The sequence below is a fragment of the Conger conger genome, chromosome 8 (assembly GCF_963514075.1).
Source record: "Conger conger chromosome 8, fConCon1.1, whole genome shotgun sequence".
NCBI lineage: Eukaryota > Metazoa > Chordata > Actinopteri > Anguilliformes > Congridae > Conger > Conger conger.
In genome coordinates, this window is record NC_083767.1 from 64,556,925 (window position 1) to 64,569,193 (window position 12,269).

General features: G+C 44.3%; 1 protein-coding gene across 4 annotated transcripts; it reads left to right on the forward strand.

Annotated features, from left to right (window-relative positions):
- Positions 1–2,438: 2,438 nt before the first annotated feature.
- Positions 2,439–9,489, forward strand: LOC133134587 (uncharacterized). 4 transcript variants are annotated; one of them, XM_061250791.1, is made up of 3 exons: positions 2,439–6,812; positions 7,204–9,287; positions 9,471–9,489. In XM_061250791.1, the coding sequence occupies exon 1, from the start codon at positions 4,646–4,648 to the stop codon at positions 6,593–6,595; it is 1,950 nt and encodes a 649-aa protein (XP_061106775.1). In that variant the 5' UTR covers positions 2,439–4,645; the 3' UTR covers positions 6,596–6,812; positions 7,204–9,287; positions 9,471–9,489. The 4 variants fall into 4 exon arrangements, with proteins under 4 accessions (XP_061106775.1, XP_061106776.1, XP_061106774.1 ...); XM_061250792.1 differs by lacking the exon at positions 9,471–9,489 and having other exon boundaries at positions 7,204–8,396; positions 8,877–9,462; XM_061250790.1 differs by lacking the exon at positions 9,471–9,489 and having other exon boundaries at positions 7,204–9,462.
- The last annotated feature ends 2,780 nt before the right edge of the window (positions 9,490–12,269 follow it).

Consider the following 12,269-nt stretch of genomic DNA (forward strand, 5'->3'; position numbering starts at 1 on the left):
TGGTTTTGAGTCCCTGTCTGTGTGCTGCACTATGTGGGTGGTTTTGAGTCCCTGTCTGTGTGCTGCACTATGCGGGTGGTTTTGAGTCCCTGTCTGTGTGCTGCACTATGTGGGTGGTTTTGAGTCCCTGTCTGTGTGCTGCACTATGTGGGTGGTTTTGAGTCCCTGTCTGTGTGCTGCACTATGTGGGTGGTTTTGAGTCCCTGTCTGTGTGCTGCACTATGCGGGTGGTTTTGGTGATTTTCGGGTTTCTAACATTCCTTCTCAGTCTTGCATTCCTTACTTCCTGCTTCTCTCGCTAATTAATGTTGTATAGCACTATACTTACTAGCAACCACTAATATAGATATTGTACAGTATCATTGATCATTATTCAGAGCCGAGTTACCAGTTCGCCTGTTTATTGAGATTCTCTTCGACAACCCTTTGCCTGATTCCGGGTTTTCCTAGTCCCTTTGTTTTGTTTACCCTTCTGATTATTTGGTTTTGATTTTGATTCTCCTGCCTTTTTTTGACGTTGATTTTGCCTTACCCTTATGTACCTTTGCCTTCTGATACCCCTGCTTGTTTTTTCGACTTTCCTTTTGCATCTCGTTTTGGCTTTGTTGTCTCCTGATCTCTCGGCTTTGGACTTGGACTGAAATAAAACTATGTTTTTGAATATATCCCCTGGTCTGCGTTTGGGTCTTCAGTACTGTAAATAACACTAAAGCTGAAGTGAACAGCAGTTCACATTGTAGATTGAAACACAAATATATGTCCTGTATTTTTTTCATTGCTGTTGAGAAACAGCTGATTGAAGTTTGGCAAATAGATTAATCAGCTGATTCCCATCTAGGAAACACACTCAGGTGTTGAGGTTCTTTCAATCACATGACCATATAGTATCAAAAGAGGACTGTTCTGCCCCCAGCTCATTGTGTGTGCATTTGGCTGAGTGTGTTTTAGCCCCCCCTAGTGGCATCATAGCAGGTTGCTTGTGTGACATCACAGCAGTGAACAGGAAGTGAAGGCATGTTTCTCCTGTAAAGTTAGAGCTGTTCATCTATTGCCATCGTTAGTCAAAGTTTGTGAAAGCATCGTCTGTAAGTGTTGATTACTTTATAACATCATATCAGATGGATATCAAGAGATATTTGTGATGTTGGATATCAAGAGATATTTGTGATGTTTAAGGACTTTAACTATGCAAGTCCAGTGTTTCAATCTGTGTTGCTAGCTATTCTAGTGTGTCGCTAGCTATTCTAGCTTGTTATTCTGCCTGTTCATGTGCAATGCAGCTAAGTTAGCTATTTAATGGTTGGAAGCGTATGTGCATTAGTTCTCTTTTCTTGTTACAGTCATAACAGTGCATGCCATATTCATGGGAATTTATACATGTTGCTATCTTTCATAGTTTATGCTGTATTTAGCCTTGAGCTATACTGTGTTGTGTCATTTCGGTGCGGGATTGCATCATGCAGTCTCAGGTGACTTGGATATTTCTGTTGTGTTTCCTTCAGTTTCACTCCTTATTCATTAATGCATTAGCAACGGCATCTTATTAAAGAAGATGACTAAGATGATTCCTGACTCTTCGCATTTATTGGATGGAGTTTGGCTTGCTGTTAAGTTGTGTCAGGACACACAATAAGAACAGTACAGTGAAAAGACGTTGAAATCCTACAAGCTAGGCAAGCTTCCTGGTAGTAGACTGCAGACTGCCTCTACAGCATCATGCATCAAGATGGTAATCCACAGGCCCCTGCAGAGGAACATGAGCCAAACACCACTGCAGAGGGAACCACGATCACAGTGGACCAAGTGTCACATTCAAGCTCTAGACATTCAAGCTCTAGACATTCAAGCTCTAGACATTCAAGCTCTAGACATTCAGGCCCATCGCAATCATCATACAAATCATTATCAGCCGGCGCAGCGGTGGCCAGAGCACATGCAGAAACTGAAGCCGCACGCACACGCGTCTTCTACGCACCAAAGGAAAATGCTATCAAATTGGAGAAAGTTCAAATGGAAGTGACTCATCAGCTAGAGAAAGCAAGACTGGAGGCAGATTTAGAGATGCTGCATCACGAAAAAGAAGCAGCCACTGCTCTAGCTCAAGCAGAAGTACTAGAAGCAGCAGCAGCAGGGAGTGAACGGGATTACCTCAGTGGGGCAAGCCGCCCTGTCTCGCTACGGAGCAAAGCAGAGCGCACAAGGGAGTACATCAGGGCACAGGCTACAGAGTGTTTCGAAGAACAGCCCAAAAGAAACACAGAACCAGCTCGTGAGAGTAAGCCAGCCCTTCCAGTCCTACACTCTCGCTATGTAGCTGATGGCCCCATCTCAGCTGACAGACAGCACATTTCCACTAATAGGGCCCAAACGATTCAACACAATGGAATGAGAGAAAGCTAGAAGCGTCCAACTTTCGTCCCTCTCACCCCAGCCAGAGGGAAAGCCCCCAGGTGAGATCAGGCTCAATGCTGCTTCATCAGCCTGAACCCGCTGGTATGCTGGACTTCGCTAAATACCTGGCACGCCGCGAGCTTGTCACCACGGGTCTCACACATTTCGACGACCGCCCAGAGAGTTTCAGGGCGTGGAGGTCAGCGTTCCTCGGTGCCATCGAGGGCCTAGACCTCACAGCCAGTGAGGAAATTGATTTACTCACGAAATGGCTAGGAAAAGAATCATCCGACCACGTGAGAAGACTACGGTCAGTTCATGTGAATGACCCAAGTGCAGCACTAAAAATGGCCTGGCAAAGGTTAGTTGAGTGTCACGGCGCCCCAGAGATTATCGAAAAGGCTCTGTTCCAGAAACTGGACTGCTTTCCTAAAATCTCAAATAGAGATCACGTCAAGTTAAGAGAACTTGGAGACCTTCTAATGGAACTGAACGCAGCTAAAGAAGATGGACACTTACCTGGCCTAGCATACCTAGACACCGCCAGAGGCATCAGGCCCATAGTGGAGAAGCTGCCCCACAGCCTGCAAGAAAGGTGGATGTCTCACGGCACGAGATACAAAGAGGAGAACCATAGCTGCTTCCCTCCATTCTGGTATTTCACCAGAATGGAAATTTCATTTGTCTGCTATGAAGCAAAGGCCAGAAACGACCCCAGCTTTGCCATCTCCAGCAGCAACTCTGTTCCACCAGAAAAAAATGAGAACTTCACATCTAAATTCAACAATCGAAGAAGTCCCATCTCTGTCCACAAAACAGACATTTCCTCCGAAGCCCCCTCCCACACAAGTTCGGCGGTCAATGACAAAGACCCAGGTAAAGACTGTCCCATCCACAGTGCACCCCACCCATTGAGAAAATGCCGCGGCTTCAGGATGAAGACGCTGGAGGAGCGTAAAGCTTACCTGAGGGACCGCGGCATCTGCTTCAGGTGCTGTACATCTTACACTCACCTAGCACGCGATTGCAAAGCCCTAGTAAAGTGTACAGAGTGTGGCAGTGAAGGCCACAGCACCGCTCTCCATCCAGGTCCGCCACCCTGGGCCTCACAGGTCCCCAGCCCTTTTTCTAGGCATGGCGGGGAGGAAGAGGAACCCTCATCCTCAACGCCTTCCGTGAGTAATGCATGTACTGAAGTCTGTGGTAAAGGCCTCACAGCTAGGTCCTGTTCCAAGGTCTGCTTAGTTCAAGTTTATCCAAATGGTAAATGTCAGAAGGCAGTTAAGATGTATGCAATGCTCGATGACCAGAGTAACAGGTCATTAGCAAGGTCAGAGTTTTTCGAGCACTTTCACATCAACAGTGACGCATCTCCTTACTCATTGAAAACCTGTGCTGGCGTTATTGATACTGCTGGAAGGAGAGCTGATGGTTATCAGATAGAGCCTGTAAATGGGTGTTAGTCTGACACTCCCGACACTGATTGAGTGCAATGAAATACCAGATAATAGGTCTGAGATACCTACACCAGAGGCAGCTCGACACCATCCACACCTGAAGCCTACCGCCTCCGAGATACCAGAACTGGACGAAAGCGCACACATCCTCCTGCTGCTGGGCCGCGACTTCCTGAGGGTGCACAAGGTGAGGGAACAGATTAATGGTCCTCATGACTCACCATTTGCCCTCAAGCTGGACTTAGGGTGGGTCCTGATAGGTGACGTGTGTTTAGGAAACTCTCACAAACCAAGTGTGCAGAGCTTCAAGACAAACATACTAGATAATGGCAGACCTTCACTGTTTACACCATGCCGAAGCCATGTCTTTCTCAGAGAAGCTGAACATCAAAGACGAACATGGGACGCATTATGTCTTCGAAAGCAGCTCAACATGCAGAGCAGACGAAGATCCTATCGATCACTCAGTGTTTAAGCGCACGAAGAACGAGAACAAGCTTGCTCTTTCTATAGAGGATGAGGTCTTCTTGGAAATCATGGACAAAGAGATCTTCCAAGATAAAAACAACAGCTGGGTTGCCCCGCTTCCCTTCAGACGCCCAAGGCCTCCACTCCCTAATAATAGAGAGTGTGTCTTCTCCGATGCCTCCACCAAAGCGATTGGTGCAGTAGCATACCTCAGAACCATCACTGAAGATGGACAGTATGATGTTGGCTTTATCCTGGGAAAGGCATAGCTGACGCCTCAAGATGAACCTACTATACCCAGACTTGAACTTTGCGCAGCTGTGTTAGCCATGGAGATGTCTGACCTCATCCTGGACGAAATTGATACCAAGCCAGATGCAGTGACGTTCTACTGCGACAGTAAGGTTGTACTTGGTTATATCTACAACGAGCGCAAACGCTTTTATGTGTATGTACACAACCGAGTCCAGAGAATCAGACAGTCAACAAGGCCAGAACATTGGAAGTACGTGCCCACAGAGCTCAATCCAGCTGACCATGCCTCTAGGTCTGTAGTTGCCTCCCATCTCCAAAACACTACTTGGCTCACAGGGCCAGGCTTTCTCTACAAACCTCCGGAAAGTCAACCTACAACGCAAGGCTCCTTTGAACTGATAAGCCCAGAGTCCGATGTAGAGATTCGTCCTCAACCTCAAGTCACCATTGCTGCCACCAGCGTACAAGGGAAACAACTTACCTCAGAGCGCTTTGAACGGTTCTCTACATGGAACTCTCTGCTAAAGGCAATAGCATTTCTTATCCATGAGGCCCGTTCCTTCAAGTCAACCTCAGCCAGTCAGACAAGCAACTGCGCCGGCTGGCACCGGTGTCAACGATCTGACCATCTGGATGAATTATCCCAAGCGAAGATAGTCGTCCTCCTTACGGTCCAAAGGTCAGCCTTCTCTGAGCAGTATAACGCTCTCAAGGAGAAAAGAGTCATTGCCAAGAATAGCACCCTAGCCAAGTTGAACCCCACCTTGGACAAGAATAGACTACTCAGAGTCGGTGGCCGTTTGACACATGCGCAGTTAGACAACGAAGAAAGGAATCCCATCATCTTACCTGGCCGGCATCACATCTCCACCTTGGTGATTCGCCACTACCATGATCAGGTAAAGCACCAAGGCCGCCTCTTTACTGAGGGAGCCGTACGCACGGCAGGATTCTGGCTAGTCGGTGGTAAGAGATGCATCAGCAGTGTTGTACACAAATGTCTCACATGCAGGAGGCTGCGTGGAACAACAGAAAACCAGAAGATGGCCGACCTACCAGAAGAACGACTGAGTACATCTCCACCATTCACGCATGTCGGTCTGGACGTGTTTGGTCCCTTCACAGTCGCAGCACGCCGCACACGAGGAGGGCATGTTCACAACAAACGTTGGGCTGTGCTTTTTACCTGCATGAGCACCCGTGCGGTGCACATAGAAGTTATCGAATCAATGGACACTTCAAGCTGCATTAACGCCCTGCGAAGGTTCTTTGCCATTCGTGGTCCTGCGAAACAGCTACGCTCTGACTGTGGAACGAACTTCGTAGGAGCAAGCAAGGAACTTGAATTCCTCGAGACAGCAAAGGAGCCCAATGTACAGAAATACCTCAGCAACCACTCTTGTACATGGGAATTCAATCCACCCCACGCGTCCCACATGGGAGGAGCCTGGGAGCGGATGATCGGAGTTGTGAGAAGGATACTGGACTCTATGTTGATGCAAGTCGGGTCACAACCTCTCTCCCATGAGGTCCTCTGCACATTCATGGCCGAGATATCTGCTATAATCAATGCAAGGCCCCTTGTTCCCATCTCCACTGACCCAGACTCACCTCTAATACTTACCCCAGCTATGTTACTTACACAAAAAGTTGGAGTACCTCCTCCTCCAGGAAACTTCTTAGAAGGCAACCTCTTCAGGCAGCAATGGAGACAGGTGCAGAGCCTAGCTGATAAGTTCTGGTACCGCTGGAGAAAGGAATACCTTCCGACTCTGCAGACCCGTCGCAAATGGAAAGAAATGCAGCCCGACATCCAAGAAGGAGACCTTGTTCTGTTGAGAGACACTCAAGCAGCACATAATGAGTGGCCAATGGCACTTGTCTCCAGTGTGTTCCCTAGTGCAGATGGAAAGATACGCAAAATACAAGTCAAAGTCAGCAAGGAAGGAACAAGCAAAATGTTCCTCAGGCCCATTACTGAAGTCATTCTTCTCTTGCCTAAAAAAGATCAAGGTGGACGTTAGTTATGACATCTTACAGATGCCAGGCGGGGAGTGTTCTGCCCCCAGCTCATTGTGTGTGCATTTGGCTGAGTGTGTTTTAGCCCCCCCTAGTGGCATCATAGCAGGTTGCTTGTCTGACATCACAGCAGTGAACAGGAAGTGAAGGCATGTTTGTCCTGTAAAGTTAGAGCTGTTCATCTATTGCCATCGTTAGTCAAAGTTTGTGAAAGCATCGTCTGTAAGTGTTGATTACTTTATAACATCATATCAGATGGATATCAAGAGATATTTGTGATGTTTAAGGACTTTAACTATCCAAGTCCAGTGTTTCAATCTGTGTTGCTAGCTATTCTAGTGTGTCGCTAGCTATTCTAGCTTGTTATTCTGCCTGTTCATGTGCAATGCAGCTAAGTTAGCTATTTAATGGTTGGAAGCGTATGTGCATTAGTTCTCTTTTCTTGTTACAGTCATAACAGCGCATGCCATATTCATGGGAATTTATACATGTTGCTATCTTTCATAGTTTATGCTGTATTTAGCCTTGAGCTATACTGTGTTGTGTCATTTCGGTGCGGGATTGCATCATGCAGTCTCAGGTGACTTGAATATTTCTGTTGTGTTTCTTTCAGTTTCACTCCTTATTCATTAATGCATTAGCAACGGCATCTTATTAAAGAAGACGACTAAGATGATTCCTGACTCTTCGCATTTATTGGATGGAGTTTGGCTTGCTGTTAAGTTGTGTCAGGACACACAATAAGAACAGCTGGGTGGTTTTGAGTCCCTGTCTGTGTGCTGCACTATGCGGGTGGTTTTGAGTCCCTGTCTGTGTGCTGCACTATGTGGGTGGTTTCGGTGATTTTCGGGTTTCTAACATTCCTTCTCAGTCTTGCATTCCTTACTTCCTGCTTCTCTCGCTAATTAATGTTGTATAGCACTATACTTACTAGCAACCACTAATATAGATATTGTACAGTATCATTGATCATTATTCAGAGCCGAGTTACCAGTTCGCCTGTTTATTTAAATTCTCTTCGACAACCCTTTGCCTGATTCCGGGTTTTCCTAGTCGCTTTGTTTTGTTTACCCTTCTGATTATTTGGTTTTGATTTTGATTCTCCTGCCTTTTTTTGACGTTGATTTTGCCTTACCCTTATGTACCTTTGCCTTCTGATACCCCTGCTTGTTTTTTCGACTTTCCTTTTGCATCTCGTTTTGGCTTTGTTGTCTCCTGATCTCTCGGCTTTGGACTTGGACTGAAATAAAACTATGTTTTTGAATATATCTGGTCTGCGTTTGGGTCTTCAGTACTGTAAATAACACTAAAGCTGAAGTGAACAGCAGTTCACATTGTAGATTGAAACACAAATATATGTCCTGTATTTTTTTCATTGCTGTTGAGAAACAGCTGATTGAAGTTTGGCAAATAGATTAATCAGCTGATTCCCATCTAGGAAACACACTCAGGTGTTGAGGTTCTTTCAATCACATGACCATATAGTATCAAAAGAGGACCTCTTTGGGCTGGTCTTGTGTGGACAGAGAAAAATATAGTGCAACAGAAAGAGAGAAAGAAGAATGGCTGGATGAGGGAGAGGAAGACAGTGCCAGGACTAGGGAGAGGAGATGGACAAGGACTAGGGAGAGGGAGAGGATTTAGAATGTGTGGTGCTGCTCAAAGAGGGGCCAGAGCTAAGGTAACAGATGAGATAAGAGCTACCATCATAGACCGTGTCATTAACCAGAGGCTGGGGAACGAGTACAGCCTCTCAGCCGGGACACAGTGGCATCCATTGTCCAGATTGTTTTGAGAAACCAACAGGTAGGGTATCGTATAAGGGCTGCTCCGACTGCACAGAGTAAATAATCTTTCCATGTATTACAGTAACTGTATGCCTCCAGTCCCTAATATGTAGCTGTATTTTGTTCCTCTAAGGATTCAATGTCTACCCCCCTCAGGGGGCAGAGGAAAACTCCTAAATAAATAACAGGGGCTTGCTATAGTCAACATGGTGATTGCTGACAATGAGATAAAACTGAAGGAAATTCAGGCCAGAGTTGTAGAGGACAACCTTGTCTTTGGGAATATTGATGGAATCAGCATAACAGCTATTTCTTGGACACACAGAGTCTGAATGAAACAACTGTATAAATGTTCTTTTGAAAGGAACAGTGAGGTTACCCAGTGCAGTGATTACTGTACTATACGTAGTGTGTACTGCAGTAAAATACTCTATAGACCTGGGGTACAGTAGGTATACAGCAAAGCATTTACACACACTGTGTTTGATTACTTTCACAGAGTCATGGAGTTGGAGGCCAATCAAGCCCCACACAACATGATCTACATTGACGAGGCTGGCTTCAACTTGGTGAAAAGGCATCGCCGGGAAAGAAACATAATTGGCAAAAACCACTTGGGGGACCACTTGCCAATATATATGATCACATGGGACAATGTGGCATTCCACCACTCCCGTGCAGTCACAGCCTGGTTTGACGCCCATCCAAGGATGCTGTCCCTTTACCTCACCCCTTACTCCTCTTTCCTCAACCCCACTGAGGAGATTTTTTCTGCCTGGAGATCGAAGGTTTTCAATCATCTTCCACACGACCAAATGTCCCTCCTGGATGCAATAGATGCTGCATGCCAATACATCACAGCTGAACACTGCCAGGGGTGGATAAGGCATGCCAAAAGATTCTTTCCAAGGTACCTTGCCAGAGAAGATATAAGGTGTGATGTGGATGAGAACATGTGGCCAAATGCAGAAGATTAGAAGATAAATTTGTATGTTTCTTTTTTATTTCTTCTGTACCTTTTTCTGTTTGTATATTTTGTATTTTCACACAATGGTGACCAGCGGCTAAATTGCATATTTTTGTTCCCTTGCAGTAATTTCCCTCAACACTCAACACCATTAAAGCCTTTTCCTGCAGCAATTCTGTCACTTACTGTCTTCTTTTTTCATAAACTATACATTCTATAAAGCTACTCTGAGACGGGTCATGCACTTTTGGTATCGGTTGTTTGCAAAAATAAGAATGCATGCATTTACTAAACCCAACAGAAGAAAAATGTAGAGAGGCTTCAAAACAAACTGCAGTGCTAAAGACAATCTATGATCAATACAATATACAGTCGTACCTTGATTTACGAGTGCACCAACTTACGAGTTTTCCGAGTTATGAGCCGTCGCTCGGTCGCAGTTGGTGCAGCGAACGTCACAACATCCCCCTCAGCATCCCGCGTCTCCCTCGTTCATTCGTTCACTCGTTCATTCGTTCAGTTCACCCGGAAAAAGTTGCAACTGGTCGTGCGTCGGCGCTATTTAATGACACCTGCCAAACTCATTTCCGAAACATTCTGAAAGGGAGGAAGAAACAAATCTCCTTGGACAGGTTTTTATTGAAACGCCCTGCAGATGAAAGTGAGGAAAGCGTGGCAAAAAAATTGGGGTGTTTTTTTGGGGGCTGGAACGGGGCTGGAACGGATTAATGGCATTTCAATTCATTTCAATGGGGAAAATAAATTTGATATACGAGGAAATTGAGTTGTATTGCCTATTGTATAAGGGTAGAACTGACACATGTAAAGTAATGCAGTTTCTGTAATTCCATCTGCTGTTAGCGTTTTGTATGACATTGTGCTATGATTGGATAAATGTTCCTGTTGGAAGAAAACATGCGTTAGTGTTTTGGAAGAATTGTTTGATTTTGAGACATATTTGCAGTATTTTGGTAGATTTAGTGTATTGTGTTAGTATATTCATCTATTTTGAAGATTAGTGTTGGTGTTTAGTTTACAGTGTGTGATTTTGAACATGAAATTAGCCGTTTTGCCAATTGTGTGCTGTAGCTGTGTTGGTGCATTAAGAGTTTAGGAAAACTGTTAAAAGTATTGAAAAATGCTTTATAGCGATCGTAAAAAAACCCCCCCAAAAAACTAATGTATGAAAATCAGTTAATTTCTTAGCCTTTGTTTTATCTTTCACATTGTCATTATTATTTAAAAAATTAACAGTATATTTATTGCAGGTACTTATGTTTATTATGAACATAACATAATTTATATCATAAGGTTTTAAAAACAGCCCCCTGACTTAACATTGGTGGAACGCTGGGTTTACAACAAAAAACAAGTCCAGCAATTGAACAAACAAATGTAATTCACGGTAACTGCTAGGAGAATTAGCAGCTTCCTTGGCTAATTTGAATGCAATGCCAGCTCACATTAATGCTGCTGCAAAACTGGAATCTAGACATCAAAGGGGTGGAAATATTGGTTGAGATACGTTTTGACATATAGATGGACTAGGTTAACCCCAATACAGCTCAGGGTTTACCTGGATATAGCATGAAGGCTAACATATCTAGCTTGTTATCCTACCTGCAAGGTTTCGCCACCGTTGGGTGCAGTGATTGCGATGGGCAACTGCTACTGGGAACAGGGTAGCAGTTGAGCGATTATTTTTCCAAAAAGCCATCCAGTTTAGGTAGTTTTAAATGGTAAATGGTTGGCATATATATAGCGCCTTCATCCAAAGCACTGTACAATTGATGCTTCTCATTCACCCATTCACACACCGACAGTGATTGGCTGCCATGCAAGGCGCCAACCAGGTCGTCAGGAGCATTTGGGGGTTAGGTGTCTTGCTCAGGGACACTTCGACACAGCCCGGGCGGTGGATCGAACCGGCAACCCTCCGACTGGCAGACGACTGCTCCTACTGCCTGAGCCATGTCGGCCAGTTTTGCTACCGTTTCATCCTGGTCCTTTTTATCCTTTATTTTCTGCAACCCACTTTTGTGCTTCAAGGGCATTTTCATTACATTACATTACATTAATGGCATTTGGCAGACACTCTTATCCAGAGCGACGTACAACAAAGTGCATACCCATAACCAGGGATAAGTGCGCTGAAAGACCCTAGAGCAGGGGTATCCAACTAAATTTCAAAGAGGTCCAGTTAGGGAAAATCTCCTCAAGCAAAGGTCCGGAACATCATAATGTCTAAGTTGCATTATGACAATGCCTGTAATCAACAATGGACTGTTAAATGAAGGAAAATACAAGTTAAAAAACATTTCAACAACATTTATTGTTTACATTGAAACATAATACGCTACTTTAGATATAGCCTGTGTACAATCTTCTTCCATCATCAAGTTAAAGAAGGGCTACATTTAAAAATGAAAGAGAAAATAAATAAAAGAGTGTGATGGCCCCTTGTGCTTGCAGCTAAACATGAACTGTTTTGAAAAATTGCACGCAAAAGGGCATCTTCATTGTTTGTAGTATGTGGTGATATCGATAAATTACTCAATCAAAAAATGTATGTTTCTGTCTTCTAAATGTCCCACTGAGTATTGCTTTGTGGAAAGGCTTTGTCTTAGAGGTAAGGTCAGGTCAGTTGTGAAAAGCCTACTTACCTGGCAGGACCACATACCACATAAATATTCATTGAAGAAAGACCATTAGCACTCCCATTGTCAACTGCTGCTGAAAAATTGTTGTGACAACACTAGGTTTTTGTAATTTATTTTATATTTCTAATTGGATTTGCTACAATAGATTAGTATGTGTTTTTACATAATTCACATGTTCAAAACTACTATTTCACATTTTCTTTTTTAAATGCTTGAATTTCTATTACACACAAGCTCAACCAAGACCAGAACAATGGATTTTTAC